Source organism: Microcebus murinus, chromosome 21 (assembly GCF_040939455.1).
Source record: "Microcebus murinus isolate Inina chromosome 21, M.murinus_Inina_mat1.0, whole genome shotgun sequence".
NCBI classification, from domain to species: domain Eukaryota; kingdom Metazoa; phylum Chordata; class Mammalia; order Primates; family Cheirogaleidae; genus Microcebus; species Microcebus murinus.
This window is the reverse complement of record NC_134124.1, coordinates 37845155-37860582: the sequence shown is the minus strand read 5'-3', so window position 1 is coordinate 37860582 and position 15428 is coordinate 37845155. Positions and strand designations below refer to the sequence as shown.

Sequence of the window (15428 nt, the reverse complement as noted above, 5' to 3'; positions counted from 1 at the left end):
TCAGCCTCCCAAGTAACTGGGACTACAGGCATGCGCCACCATACCCAGCTAGTTTTTTCTATGTATTTTTAGTTGGCTAATTAATTTCTTTCTATTTTTAGTAGAGATGGGGTCTTGCTCTTGCTCAGGCTGGTCTCAAACTCCTGACCTTGAGCGATCCTCCTGCCTCGGCCTCCCAGAGTGCTAGGATTACAGGAGGGAGCCATTGCGCCCTGCCGATAAGTTCTTTCTAAGGTAAATGTTTTAGTATTTGAACTATAACATTAAAGTACCCATAATAAAAATAGCATAAAACTTAAAAGGTCCCACCCTCCAACTGGAAGCTGAGATGAGTTTTCACAAAGGAATCAGGGTAAAAGGCATGAGCCAGAAGCCAGTGAGCTGAACCGAGAGGTAAGCAGATACTCACATTAAGTTATCAAACAGATGCTGGGATCAGATCCACAATTCCTAAGAACCGATATGTAGTCATCAACTGCGTACGATGACAAAGTAATCTTATTTGTCTTTGGGGGGGGTTAGCTTTTTTTAAATAAAAATATTTTTGTCATTTAACTGACTAATACACTCAGTAAAACCTTTTATGACATGTTTGGCTGCAAAGTTTTTAATTGCTTCTTCATATAACTATAGTATAATATCATCTTCTATGAACAGAGAACAGAAAGTCTCATCTTTCCTCTAGTGGAGTTGATAGAAATTTGCTTTGTATTACCAATAGTTTAGAAAAGTGTTTTTCACTTTCTCATCATACTTCATTATTGGAAAAGTCATACATTCTTAGGATTGTTGTCAAATAACAATTTATTTTTTTAAAAAAATCTCAAAATATGTTCTAGCACATTCAGTAACAAAGATCCACCAGTGGCACACACATCAACAAGATACACAACTGGGCATCTAGTCAGGCTAATTAAAATCTATATGGCTGGAAAGATGGCTGGTTGTGCTTAATGGGAGCTCTTAAGAACTAAAGTGCAAAGCAATGCATATAAGACAAGTTTGAAAACTTCAAAGAGTTTTAAGACAGACTTAATTTTTCATGATTTTCCCAAAGCCAGTCATGATATTTATTTAACTTGTGGTCTTCAGGGTGCACCTGGAAGAAATACAACACATTAGGATATGGATGCTTTATATAAGTTAGTAAGAAATAACATTTTTCAAAATTGGCTTTTTAAAAAATGTACTGTTTGCTGACAAATAGTACATTATGATAATATATCGAAAAATTATAACCTTTAACCTAAAGGGATTTAAAAATATTTTAAATTATACCTTATATGAAACCAATACTGTTCAAAATATTTTCCAATTTAGTACTGATTTTCACCACAACCTGGAGCATGGTGTGGTGAACAGAGTCAAGTATTAATACCTCATTTTCCAGAAAGAGGTTACAGACTCTGAGAGGTTAAATGGATTGCTCAGGTCACAGTGGATTGCTCTGATGGAGCAGGGACAGCACCGTGTCCTTCATCTCACACTTGGCCAGACCTATTGGCTGAATGCTATAGGGTGAGTCACAAGCTGAGATGGCAGTGTACCAGGCTGGGCACCCACCAGCTGCCAGGATGCCTGTGGGCTGAGCATGTTCAAGAGAATAGGCAGCTCAAGTAGGACCCAGTTAAAGCAGTCTGAGACCACTAGGAGAAACACAACAAACATACACTCCAAGCCCAAACCTGCCTGCTTGCCTTTAGTGGTGGACTTTTGACAGGAGGAAAACCATGTCAGGCTTAGAGACAGTAGATGAATGGAGAATGACAGGAACAGGGTCAGAAGTGATGGATCACTGGAGGTCAGAGGCCATGCCAACAGGTCTTTGTGGACCTGCGAGTGTCTATGGATCCTCTCTCCCTGCTGCCAAAAACCCTATGTCACCGCTGCCCTTCAAGCTGGGAACAAAACTGGTTGGGACTGTGGCAGCACTGGTGTTCAATAAATAGTTTTAGCTGTAATGATGAACCTAGTTTGCCTCAGAGACCAAATGTGCGGAACATGTTATGTGGGGAGAGGGCCTCACCTGCTTCCATTCATTGATGCAAAAAATCCGGTAAGAGTCATTGCCATATTTACCAATCCCGTGAAGCTCAATCGGATACTTCCACTGCTTTGTCAGATACTCATCTGAAGAATACAACATCCCACCTATCAGGTCAGCCTCTAGAAAGACACCTTCCCTACATGTGTGGTGATGGGGCAGGATCGAGAGGACTGCAGAAAGGGACAGGAAAGGCCCTAACAACTCCAGCTGTGACTGCACTTCTTTTTGAATTCCTGTAACATCCTTATCATCTGCCACTTCCTAACCACTGTTTTGTGCTGTGCTATCTAGACAGAGGTAATGTCCTTGAGGTTAAGGACTGGGCTTTCTGCATCACTGACTTCTTCTGCTAGTTATGCTCACATGGCCTGACTCAGTGTGGGGCAAAGATTTATTGCCTGTGTCAGTGGGCAACTGCAGTTTGGGGTAAGAAGACTGTTTTTATATTCAGCTTGAGCTGAATAACCTCCATTAATACAGCACCCGAGGACATTACAGTTTAAGGCATGGCTCTCTTAAATAAGTGCAATTTATGTTTTTTCCTTTGGGTATATGGGAAAGTACCTGAGAACTTGATAATGGTTTTTGCTCGAAGATCATAGAGACCAAGAGGTTTAAGAAGTTCTGACACGTCTCTCCAGTCTGCAGTCCTTGCTACCTCAGCTGAAGGATACTTCTCCAGAAACTTCCAAAGTACAGGTATTGCCATTTTGCCTGGGAAATAAAAGTAACTGTATGATCACAAGTCTTCAGATGGGCTGATTTCAGGTTCAGGAAGAAATCTAGAAATCTCATCCAGAGGGTTTATTTTTTTAAGCACTGATGAGAAGCCATTACCTGAACCAGCAATCACTTTCAGAGTCAAATATCAACACTGTTAATCTATTTGACTAATAGTCCAGATTATGCTGAAACCTGGCCTTGCATGATATTAGTTTTGTTTTGTTTTTTAAGAGACATGGTCTTGGCCGGGCATGGTGGCTTATGCCTGTAATCCTAGCACTCTGGGAGGCTGAGGAGGGTGGATTGCTCAAGGTCAGGAGTTCGAAACCAGCCTGAGTGAGATCCCGTCTCTACTAAAAATAGAAATTAATTGACCAACTAAAAATATATATACAAAAAATTAGCTGGACATGGTGGCACATGTCTCGGGAGGCTGAGGCAGTAGGATTGCTTGAGCCCAGGAGTTTGAGGTTGCTGTCAGCTAGGCTGATGCCACGGCACTCACTCTAGCCTGGGCAAAAAAGTGAGATTCTGTCTCAAAAAAAAAAAAAAAAAAAAAAAAGAGAGACAGGGTCTCACTCTGTTGCCTAGGCTGGAGTGCAGTGGTGCAATCATAGCTCACTACAACCTCTAACTCCTGCACCTCAGGCTCCCGAAGTGCTGGGGTTACAGGTGTGAGTCGCTATGCCTGGTCTGATATTAGTTTTTAAATAATCAGGTCACCAGATAACTAGAGTAGAAGCATATAGAACACAAGGTACATTCAGTGAAAAAGATGCTTTTATATACACATGACAGGAGAAATGTTAACTGATTTTCACTGATGACCAAAACTTATTTGGAAGTAGAAAATAAATGAAAATCTGTCTCTTAATCTAGTCTAACTTTCTAAAAAGGCTGTTGGATATAATCTAGTCTTTCTAATAGGTGAAGAGTTTGAGGGCAGAAAAGAGAAGTCCTTACCCAAGGTCATGCTACTGGGAACCAGTATTATCAGACTTGTCAAATTTCTAAAATCACATTTAATACTCTCTTTAGGTGTAGCCTCTAAATTTGAATATCATATTGAAATTGAGGAGGACCTGGGCCTCCTAATCAATTCAATGCCTTCTCCTTACCACACTGTCTCTACTAAGAGAAAGAGGAAAATAATCCACAAACCTGAGGTCCGATTGAGAAATATAGTTGCAATGAGGAGCTTCCATGGATCATGAAAAAGTGTTTCTTGAATGAGATTATAAGGTGACCGAGGAGGTGTCCATTTCTTAAAGGCTTTGCGTCGTGGGGGGCTAAGAGCTAAATAAACATACTGCATCAGAGCTCAATACCCAAAATGGACATAAAATCTGTTGTTCTGATTGGGAAAGAGATACCTTCTTTGTTATATTTGCTGGAAAAATATAGGCTTGTTTTCCTTTTTTCTATTTGTGTTCGTGGGATGGTGTCTTCTGAAAAGGAAAAGTAAACACTGTTTATAGAATCTATGGTTTAGCTTAAAAAAAATATTCAGGGATGCAAATAACAATAATACCTCTACTATTATAAAGCATGCCAAGGCACTACTCTAAGTTCTTTACAAAAATTAACCAATTAATTCTACTAATGACCTATGAGCTTGGTACTGTTTTATCTTCATTTTACAGATAAGGAAACTGAGGCACAGAGAAGCTAAGTAACTTGTCCAAGGTCACACAGTTAGTAGGTGTCAGAGCTAAATTTCAAATTCAAGCAGTCTGGCTCCTGGGTATATGTCTTTAACCACTGTGTTACACTAGTTCTTTGTGATTTATGTTCAGAGTTCATAGTATTGAAAAATTAAAAACAGTATGGATTTTAAATTGTGACACATTTGTACAATGTAGTCATTAAAATATTTTTAGACTGTATCAAGAATATTTTCTCATGACATTAACTTCTAAATGAGAAAAGCAAGATTCTACATATAATCCCAATTTTATAAACAAGAGGAAATATATACAAATAAAAATATAATAGAGATTAACAATGAAATAAGCTAAAAGGATATAACAGCTGCTGCTGAGTGGTAATTTTTCTTTCATTTTCTATATTTTTCCAAAATTTCTGCAGTGTACACTTTTATGCTTCCCAAAAAAGGGATATAGATAAAACAGAACTTGCAGAAAAACATAAGATTTGAACCCTGGAACACCTAAGACCACCTACTTGGGAAGCTCTGTCCACTGGGACAGAGTTATCAGTGTTATCAGACTTCTCAAATTTCTAAAATCATCACATTTAACACTCCCTTTAGCCACAGTCTCTAAATTTGAATATCAGTTAATACTACTTTGCATCTGTATAGCAGGAAGCTATCTTTTTCACTTCTCATTTTACCTTACAATATTCTTGATGCAAAAAACAGGACTAGTAAGGGCTATTACCTCCCTTTTCCAGAGGAAGAAACTAAAGCTTCAAAATTAAGCAACCATCCAAAAATGATACTGGGATTAACTAAGACTGGGACAACTATCCAGGTCTCCAAAAACATTACATTAGTCTAATGATTTTTGCTATCTAGTTTGAATAGGTAAAGCCTAGGAGAGAATAAAAAAGAGAACAAAGGAACCTGCTTTTACTAGTTATTTGATAACTTTTTCTGTAAATTCTTATAAACAACACTGACTAGCCTCCTTTATTATTAGTTTATTTGGCAACTTCTAGCTAAGCCAATGGGAGTTTTTTTTCCCTTAAGAAACAGGATCTTGCTCTGTCACCCAAACCGGAGTGCAGTGGCATGATCATAGCTCACTGAAGCCTTGAACGCCTGGGAGCAAGTGATCCTCCTGCCTCAGCTTCCTGAGTAGCTGGGACTACAGGCATGTGCCACCATGCCAAGCTAAATTTTTTTGATAGAGATGGGGCCTTGCTATGTTGCCCAGGCTGGTCTTGAATTACTGGCCTCAAGAGATCCTCTCACCTTGGCCTCCTAAAGTGCTAGGATTATAAGTGTGAGCTTATAATCAGTGCCCAGCTGCAAAGGGAGGTTTTTACTATTCCATTGGACACCTAATAACCTAAGAATACTTCATCTTATGTGGAGAACTAGATTTCTTTAAGTATAGGATGAATAGGATATTTCCATCTTAGTCACAAAAGAATGTTTTTCATATTTAATTTGTCCATTATGCTAGCAATAAATCTACATAAACCTCAAAGTTTTCTTTAAGAAGCTTAAAGTCACTTCAGATACCGTTTGCCATGTTAGGAAAAAAAAAAAGCTTAAAGTCTTTAAATGACAGACTTGAAGAATTCTTATGCTGTTCCTAGGTATATATGGCTATTTTCTGTTAAAGGCAGAGAAATTCCAGCCACAGAAAAGACATAAAATCATGAGGATTGAGAGCACGAATTGAGCCTATCCTTTGCTCCACAAATATGTGCAGGCTGTTTTCCCACAGGATTTTAAGTAATATTACTATTTTTCTTTAAAAGGAGTTATTCATTATACCACAATGGCATAATGAATAACTAATACAGGTCTGCTAAAAAGGTCTCTTTTTTATCTCTTATTCATTGAGGTATTATAAAGGTAAAACTGAAGCTCTGAATTCTGTATTAAGAGCATTTACAAATAATAGATGAACTATGTGATTATACTTTTGAATTATTTAGAGCTCTAAAGCATTTTAGAGAAGCATTACATTATAACAGAAGATAGAAATGACTATGATATATACAAAATTAAATTGGAAGTCACACATTAGTAGTAAGTAACAGGAGGGGTGCTAAGAGAAGACATCAACTATTCTCAACTGGTTTAAGTATAAACAGAGTCTTCCCCAAAGTTTTCACAAGTGAAGCCTTTTAATTTTTACTGGCTGGAAAGAGGATAGAAAGAAGGGAAAGCACTGCTGAGTAGAGTCCCAGCTGCTGTACCAGGGAGTTGATGGCAGCTATTCACAGCTCAGCTCTGCTCTGCTGGGCATCGTGACAGTAGCCAGCTGATTTCCTGCCACAGGAAAGGGCCCCAAGATCAGCTAGACAAGGCAGCTGGTAACTGGCCCTATTTCTTGGCTCTGTTCCTACATCTTTACTCACATACAGGCATGAAACACGAGATGCGCGAGTACAAACTCCTTATCACATAATGTTTAACAGTGCTTTTAGGTAGGGTATACCTTGAAATATTTTCTCAGAAGTAAAGTCTTTCTTGGTTGGCGAGCAGTTGTTGTCCATTTCAGAGCCACAATTTAAAATGTCAATATGCAAATGTCCCTTCCTTTCCCCAACTTCTACTTTTGTTCTGATTTCTTCAGATTCTGAAAAGGTATCCTCATACTTCTTATCGTGTTCAGCTTCTTTGGTCGAACATAATTTGTTTATGGTGCCAGAAGTTATTTGCTCAAAACCAAAATTTGATCCTGATTTTTCTTTTACAGGGTTCTTCTCTTTACTGGTCACACTGAGGGTCTTGTTGCTTGCTCTGCTGTCAGAAATGCAGAACATTCTATCAAGCTGACCTTCCTGTGCAACAGGCTCATTTTCAGCATCTGCTTTCTTATACATAGGTTCTCTTTTTCTATTACTTTGAGTGGAACCTGAAAGACTCTTTCTGAACCCTTTTTTAGTTTTCTTAATTGGGATTTCTTTCAAAATAGTCACCTTCCCTTTGGGCTTTCTAAGCTTTCTGAAGTTAACATCATTAATACCCTCACCTTCTTCCAAACACAAATGAGTGGAACTAAAGTTAGATAGTCCTCTGCTGTCTTGCAACTCCAAGTTACTATTCGGCAGAGGAAACACATCTTTTCTGAACCTGCTTCGTGTCCTGAGGTTCCGGTTTGAATTTTTACTTTCATTTTGCCGTTGGGATGTCAGAGCTGCCATGCTGTAGTCTTTATAACTTGAATTGATGCCCCTTTTAGAAAGTACAGTAAAATCAAAATCTTCTGGCTTAAGAGAAGTGTCTCCATTTTTGTGAAGATAATTAGCAAGTGACGTTTTGGATCTGAACTTCTGTCCTTGTGGGCTAGAAAATGATTAAAGGAAATGTATTGCTAGTAAATAGAAGTGACTTTTAAAAACAACTGGACCACATTTCAGATTTCTAATTAATAATTTCCAAATGTTGCCATGGGCATCGGTCATTTAAAAATAAAAAAGAGTGATAAATGGCGCTTTTAAATGGTTTCCTCTACGATAGTATAAAATAAATTTAAAAATTTAACTTAAGTGCAACCTTCCCATTAACCATTCACAGTAGTAGGGACAAAATGTGTATAACTGGCCCCAAATAACTTGATATAATTAACCAGTGACATTGAAGGAATAGAATCTATAATGGTTTTATGGTAAAAATACAGATAAGCCAAAATTTTTGCTATGCTTTTCCACTACCTGTCTAGACAAAATTATTCAACTATCCTATCTTTACCACCTTGCATGCTTACCTGATAAAATATACATCAAATCTTCCTGCCGTTTTCCCAGATAATCTTTGCTTCACAACTCTTTCCCATCCACATGGGACAGACTTACTGCATTCTATCACTGCAGTACCACCAAACTGAGCAGAAACGATGGGTTCTTGCAGCAGGGGATTACACTCACTGCTCCTTTTTATCATCATTTGTTTCTCATCTTCTCCTAGTCTTTCCAATCCCACAGCAACATCTTCCTCACTGGAAAAACAAAATTTAAGTGGTTATTAACTCATTTAAAATACATTTTCGGCCAGGCGCAGTGGCTCACGCCTGTAATTCTAGCTCTCTGGGAGGCCAAGGCAGGCAGATCGTTTGAGTTCAGGAGTTCGAAACCAACCTGAGCAAGAGCAAGACCCTGTCTCTACTATAAATAGAAGGAAATTAATTGAAAAACTAATATATATAGAAAAAATTAGCCAGGCATGGTGGTGCATGCCTGTAGTCCCAGCTACTCAGGAGGCTGAGGCAGCAGGATTGCTTGAGCCCAGGAGATTGAGGTTGCTGTGAGCTAGGCTGACGCCATGGCACTCACTCTAAAAAAAAACCAAAATATACATTTTCCACTGCTTATTCAATTTCAATCCATGACAGTGCAAGAACTACATGGATTATTCAGATTAGAAAGAGAGAGATTAAAGTCAGTATGGACCAGTCTTGTGCAATGGGAATCTCTTCCAACAGCTTCCTGTTCTACGATATGACTTAGAAAGCACTGGAAATCTTTGTACAATGAAAAGCTCAAGCTAGAAACTTTTTTAGTTAATCATTGAACCGGGGTGTTATATAGATTTCTGGTGACACTTAGCATAAACCTGAGAATATGAACCAACAGCTGAGCTCTTAACCTGGGATCAATAAGAAATGCTTAAATAAATCAGTGAGTCACCTCCCCTTCTTTGCAAATAAGTGAGATAAAAATTTTACATATTCGTGCATTTTTCTAGGGGAAAGTGTCTATCACTTTCATCAGATGTTGTAACCCTCCAAAAGGTAAATAGTTTCCGATACAAAATTTTCAAATCTTGATCCTTAAGATAACCTTGTGAGGTAGGTAGGATAAGGTTTACTTTCATTTTATTGATAAAATTGAGTGACAGGTTCAGTTACTTGCAGAAGTGATACGAGAACCCAAGTCTACCAAATCTTGGTCTAAAACTCCCCCCCCCATACTATTATTGAAAAACTTCAGTAAAGTGCATCTTAATTACTACATTACAAATTTTAAAAGGTGGATGGGTCTAGAGAGAGCATCTAATCCAACTTCTTTTCTCTAAATAGGGAAACTAAGCAAGAACGAGTGACTGACTAGAATTAGAATCAAGATCTTCTGAGTAATTTGGGGTTAAACAATTTTGGGGTGTTGGATGGATGTTATAAAATGATATAGTTTCCAATTTTAGAGATAAGAAAACTGAAACTTGGTGAAATCAGCACAAACTCTAAAGTCAACAGACTGATCTGAAATCCCAGCTCTGCCATTTACTAGCTGTATGTCCAAGAGCAGGTTACTTAACTCCTCAGTCTCGTTTCTTCTGGAAAAAGAAGGTAACACCTCTTTTAAAGGTAGCTCTAAGGATTAAATTTTGAAAAGAAGTAGGTAAATCATCTTAGCCTCATATAACACACATACATGTACTCAATAAATGACTGTAGTGTCCCCTGTTACTTCTCATTTCTGGGGCGCCCTTTAACATGCCATCTCCTCCAAGGTCTTCCTAGGATCTTCCAACCCGAGCAGACCTCTCCTTCCACCACAAAACCTCCCTGCTCCTCCCAGCCCCCTAATCATTTTGGGTTGGGAAGTGGGGAGCTTCCCAGGGCCCAACCCACAGGAAGAGTACCTTAGCTCCAGCCCCAGCTCCTAGTAACAAAACCTGCGGACCTCGAGGTCTCTGTCGACCCTCTGTCGAAGGTTAGAAAGGTCCACACAACATCTGCTCCCCTGATCCCACTTTACAGGTGGTGAAACTGAGGCCCCAAGGGGGAAAATAACTTGCCGGAGCTCACACTGCCAGTCGGGGCTTAGGAGCTCACTAGAGGTGACCGCAGGGGCAGCTCCGCCGTCCCCCAGGCTCGGACTCTCCATCCCTGCCGTGCCCATCAAGCGGCTCTGGCTGCAGCAACGAGCCGTACGGTGCGACGCCCTGGGTATGGAGCCGGGTGAGACGTGAAAATATCCTCAGCTCACGGCGCTAGGCTGAAGGTAAACTCTGAAGGCAATGAAAACCCGCCACACCCCGCAGCTGTTTTCCGGCCACGCACTCTGCCACAGCCGCCATTTCCACGTTCCGCCAATCAAATCCCTTGTCCGGGAAGGAGCACCGCCCGCCCCGACCAATCGCGCGCACCCTAGTTGCGGTCGCGCTTCTCTTTCTTTTCTGGCCTTCTCTTTTAGACATGCGCATTCAGAGACAGGCGCGCTCGAGCTTTGCTCACCGCGCATGTGCGTTGCCAGGGGTAGCGCAGGTAGCCAAAGTGGCCCTCAGAGTGGAGCCTGTTGCTGAGGTGAGGAGGAAGGGCCGGAGGCGTGAGCGACGCCGCGATGAGAGCCGTGTTGACTTGGAGAGATAAAGTGGAGCAGTGGTGAGGAGCGGGCCAGTCCGGGAGGAGCGGGAGGCTGAGCCCCCGCGGGGATGGCGGGAATCTCCGCGCGAACCACCATGGTTGCCAGGGGCAACGGGCCTGAGGCCTGTGCTGAGGCACGAACCCCGGGCCTGGGAGGCTGCGGGTCGCCATCCCGGCCCGTGGCGGGTGGAGAGGGGACGAAGGGAAGAGCCACGCGTGAGGTGACCTGTTGAGGTGGTTCTATACGTAATCACGATCCGGTCTTGTCGCTCCCTTACTCCAAATCCGTCCTGGCCTCCTCTTGTACCCACAACAGTGTTTCTGAAACACTGCGCAGTTTTTTTGCCACGTCCACATATTACCCATATACTCTTGTTTACTTGACGTTTTTTCCTAAATTGTCTCACTTATTTTCGTTTAAATATGATTTTACATTTTACGTGGAAACTTCATTTCTCCACTTGAGAAAATCAGTATCGTTGGCTGTGTAAGTGCATGAAGATTGTAGAGGTTGAAGCAGGGAAAAAAACACAATGTTAGTAAGTTGTAGCTAGAATCTTTTGCGACGGAGCCTTTAAACCTGAGGTCTACTGTCTCTAAAACTGGACATTGGCAAGGGTGGTCAGGGAGGTGCTTAAAATGAGCATCAAGTCAAGATTTTCTCTAAGTTAAAAAGTTTGAAAAAGAATGGGTGGGCGCAGTGGCTCCCAATCCTAGCACTTTGGGAAGCCCGAGGCGGGAGGATTGCTTGAGGCCAGGTGTTTGAGACCAGCCTGAGCAAGAGCGAGACCCTGTCTCTACTAAAATAGAAAAATTAGCCGGGCATGGTGGTGCACGTCTGTACTCCCTGCTACTAGGGAGGCTGAGGCAAGAGGATCGCTTGAGTCCAGGAGTTTGTGGTAGCAGTGAGCTATGATAACACCATTGCACTCCAGCTGGAGTGACAGAGACTCTATTTAAAAAAAAAAAAAAAGAAATTCCATAAAATGTTTGAAAAAGAATCAAAGGAGAATGATTTTCTCACCATATGATTGAATGTGATTTAATGTCCTATTCCATTTTTATCACCTAAGTTAATCATACAATGGTTCATTTTGGGAGATACTGACTTATTGGCTAGTTCTCAGCCTGACTTTCAAAATCTTCCTACATGGTCTTTTCAGCTTCGTTGTGAAGCCTCAATTTTGACCACTAGGACAGGATACTTGCCATTTGTTTTCTGTCTTTTCTGAGGCCTTTGTCTGCAAAAAGCATGCCTTCTTTCCTCATCTCTTCTAATTGAAATTCTAAACATCATTTAAGGCTCCCTTTGGAGATGGTTCCTTTCTCTTTTGTGCTCTGCACTAGTGATAGTTAATGCTTTGCTATGTGCTACACACTTGCTGAGAACTTCATGTTTTTTATTTCACTGTCTCATCACAACAACCCTCTGAGGTAGGTACTATGATTACCTCTATTTTACATATGAGAAACTGAAGTACAGAGAGGGTAGATAATTTGCCAAGGTCACACAGCCAGTGAATGGTGGAGCCAGCTTTCAAGGTCAGGTGTTCCTCACTCCAAAGACAGTGCTTTCAGCCACTAACATTAGTTTTTCCCAAGTGTTACAGAGGTGGGAAACTCAAATGTTTGCAGGAATCAGGCAGGTAACATAAATGGGAAATGTGTATTTGCATCTTAAAACAAGGAATTGTCTGTTTTTCCTAGGAATATTCTTCTTTCTTTCTTTCTTTATTTTTATTTTTTTTGAGACAGAGTCTCGCTTTGTTGTCCAGGCTAGAATGAGTGCCGTGGCATCAGCCTAGCTCACAACAACCTCAGACTCCTGGGCATGCGCCACCATGCCCGGCTAATTTTTTCTATATATTAGTTGGCCAATTAATTTATTTCTATTTATAGTATAGACGGGGCCTCACTCTTGCTCAGGCTGCGTTCGAACTCCTGCCTTGAGCAATCCGCCCACCTAGGTCTCCCAGAGTGCTAGGATTACTGGCATGCGCCACTGCGCCTGGCTGGAATATTCTTTTTTTTTTTTTTTTTTTTTGAGACAGAGTCTCGCTTTGTTGCCCAGGCTAGAGTGAGTGCCGTGGCGTCAGCCTAGCTCACAGCAACCTCAAACTCCTGGGCTCGAGTGATCCTTCTGCCTCAGCCTCCCGGGTAGCTGGGACTACAGGCATGCGCCACCATGCCCGGCTAATTTTTTTTATATATATATCAGTTGGCCAATTAATTTCTTTCTATTTATAGTAGAGACGGGGTCTCGCTCTTGCTCAGGCTGGTTTCGAACTCCTGACCTTGAGCAATCCGCCCGCCTCGGCCTCCCAAGAGCTAGGATTACAGGCGTGAGCCACAGCGCCCGGCCTTGGAATATTCTTTTATATCCCACTTTTGTTGAAACACATAGCCCTACTAGTATATCTTTCATTTTTACTTTTAAGAGCAATTTGAACAAAAAAAACCCCTCATTTTACTTTTAACTCTATTATAAAAGTACCCATAGCACAAGCTAGTGATAACTGGCAACTGAATATTTGGCTTCAATGTCAGAGAGTGATAGAGGGTGTGGCAAATTGGAGAGCTCATGCTCTGCCTAAAAGGGGCAGCTGCTGCTCAGCTACTGCCAATTACCACCATGCAGGCATTTGGCCTAGTATGCTCAGATCTTCCTATTTTTACCAGAAGCTAGGAATCTGGGTTTTTATGTGAAATGTCCTAATTTTTACATATTGGCACCTAATCTGACAAAACAAAATAAAACACCATGTGGGCCAAACAAAACATTTGCTAGCCAAATGCAGCCCAATTTGCTGTTTTCAACCCCTGGCACAAAATTTTGTTCATTCCTCTCTTGTAGTACTTAGACTCTGTCGAGTGTAAGAGTTATTTTTTAATTTGTTTATCTCAGAAGTCCATAAGCCCTTTTATAGGCAATGGCTATGTCTTATTCATTTCTAAATTTTTCCAGAGCCTAGTCAAGTTAGCAGTTATTGTTACTATTTGATGCATTCAGATAGATTGATGCATCAAATAGTAGGATTGATGCATTTATGAATGAATAAAGAAGTGAGTGAATGAATGATGAATGAAGATTAGTGATCTGGTTTCTGGCCCATAACAGGTTTGAAACACCTTAAAAGGGTGTAGGGGTTCCATAGACCAGCAATCCCAGTGGCTGCTAGATAAGCCAACTGATAGCCCAGAATGAGACAAACAAAACAAAAAACCATAAAAAGTAGATAGTAGGACTAGAAAAAATCCCAGATATCAAAGATTAGTCCTCCACTACTGAATCAGCCATTGTCTCCTGGTCTGCTCTTTTGATTCTAGTCTAACCTTTGTTTAGCAGCAGGAGCTCTCTTTTTCAAGACTTGCTATTGTCATCCTGTTACTTTACTTCTTATAAACCTTGAATGATTTCCAATTACCTTCCATGTCAAATTGTGCATTTTGCTAGATTGTCCTCCTCATCCTCTTCTCCCAGGCTGGAAACATTTAAATTCATACTTTTCAGCTCAGCCAAAAATTCAATTTTCCAACCCAAAGATCTTTCCCAAATGCTCTCTTATTCTGTGAACTCCCTCATTTTCTCCCTGAAATGCACTGTTCCAGGTTCATTTCAACCATGATGCTTTATTAGGCTAGCACACCTTATTCCAATCAGGCTAGTATCTGCTATAGCTCTCCATTCATACCTGCTAGTATTTACTGAGTATTTGTTGTAGGACAAATGTGTTTGCACACATTATCTGTTTAATCTCCAAAACACCTGTGAGGTTGGAATTTTTTATTTTTGAGACAAAGTCATGCTTTGTTGTCCAGGCTAGAGTGAGTTCCGTGGCATCAGCCTAGCTCACAGCAACTTCAAAACTCCTGGGCTCAAGCAATCCTTCTGCCTCAGCCTCCTGAGTAGCTGGGACTACAGGCATGCGCCACCATGCCCAGCTAATTTTTTCTATATATATTAGTTGGCCAATTAATTTCTTTCTATTTATAGTAGAGACAGGGTCTCGCTCTTGCTCAGGCTGGTTTCAAACTCCTGAGCTCGAGCAATCCGTCCGCCTCGGCCTCCCAGAGTGCTAGGATTACATGGAATTTTTATCCCATTTACAAATGAAAAAATTAAGATTTAATGATCCACTTCCACTTATAGGCAAGAAATAAAATTAAGAAAAAAAGAAATAAAATTAAATTTAATAATATATATTAAAAAAAGATTTAATGAGATGACATAATTTGTGTAAGATTACAAAGCAAGTAAGTGGGCTGGGTCAGATTGTGCAGGCCTTGGAGAGGCACTTTGGGACTTCAGTTTATAGTGGGGTGGGTGCAGGATAAGCAGAGGGCAATTTGTAGGACTCACCTTCTATCTCTCTACAATGGAATCTGACAATTTATTTTTTGACAATCTATCTTCTTCATAAAAGGGAGCAGATGGAGAGAGAAAATCATCCTATAGTAGAACGGACTGCCTTCAGATGAGTGAGCTTCGCAGCCCTGGAGTGTTCAAGCAGAGGCTAGATGGCCATTTGTAGGGAATTCTTGCCCTGGTGGGGGAGTTGGGCTACAAAATGAGGTCTAGAGTCCTTTCCAATTCTGAGTATCTATGATCTCATAATGTAATTAAAGTCTGAGGATTCAACATAAAATCT

At 40.7% G+C, this 15428-nt stretch overlaps 2 protein-coding genes and 1 long non-coding RNA gene across 6 annotated transcripts in view; 2 read left to right on the top strand and 1 right to left on the bottom strand.

Annotated features, from left to right (window-relative positions):
- Positions 1-788: 788 nt before the first annotated feature.
- MBD4 (methyl-CpG binding domain 4, DNA glycosylase) lies at positions 789-10591 on the bottom strand. 2 transcript variants are annotated; one of them, XM_075996307.1, is made up of 8 exons: positions 10208-10591; positions 8182-8408; positions 6910-7760; positions 4144-4218; positions 3932-4066; positions 2612-2761; positions 2027-2130; positions 789-1099 (listed from the first exon to the last, which is right to left on the bottom strand). In XM_075996307.1, the coding sequence occupies exons 1-8, from the start codon at positions 10313-10315 to the stop codon at positions 1022-1024; spliced, it is 1728 nt and encodes a 575-aa protein (XP_075852422.1). In that variant the 5' UTR covers positions 10316-10591; the 3' UTR covers positions 789-1021. The 2 variants fall into 2 exon arrangements, with proteins under 2 accessions (XP_075852422.1, XP_075852423.1); XM_075996308.1 differs by having other exon boundaries at positions 4144-4215.
- Positions 10592-10636: 45 nt separating this feature from the next.
- Positions 10637-15428, top strand: part of IFT122 (intraflagellar transport 122) — an 85622-nt gene continuing 80830 nt past the window's right edge. For 2 of the 3 annotated variants that reach the window (XM_075996304.1, XM_075996306.1), the window contains exon 1: positions 10637-10797. In XM_075996304.1, the coding sequence (XP_075852419.1) occupies positions 10757-10797 (41 nt within the window). In that variant the 5' untranslated portion in view covers positions 10637-10756. The remainder of the gene's footprint in view (positions 10798-15428) is intronic. The other variant, XM_075996305.1, reaches the window with a different exon arrangement.
- Positions 10809-15425, top strand: LOC142863118 (uncharacterized). Its single transcript, XR_012914017.1, has 2 exons — positions 10809-11266; positions 15204-15425. It is a non-coding gene; the product is annotated as an uncharacterized LOC142863118 (long non-coding RNA).

Excerpts from the sequence above, each read along its gene's own strand:
- MBD4 (XM_075996307.1), bottom strand. The coding sequence starts at position 10,315 with ATGGGCACGGCAGGGATGGAGAGTCCGAGCCTGGGGGACGGCGGAGCT. Across the intron at positions 4,219-6,909 it reads TTCTGAGAAAATATTTCAAG|AAGACACCATCCCACGAACA; the intron begins GTATACCCTACC and ends TTTCCTTTTCAG. Across the intron at positions 4,067-4,143 it reads CAGCAAATATAACAAAGAAG|CTCTTAGCCCCCCACGACGC; the intron begins GTATCTCTTTCC and ends ATGTTTATTTAG.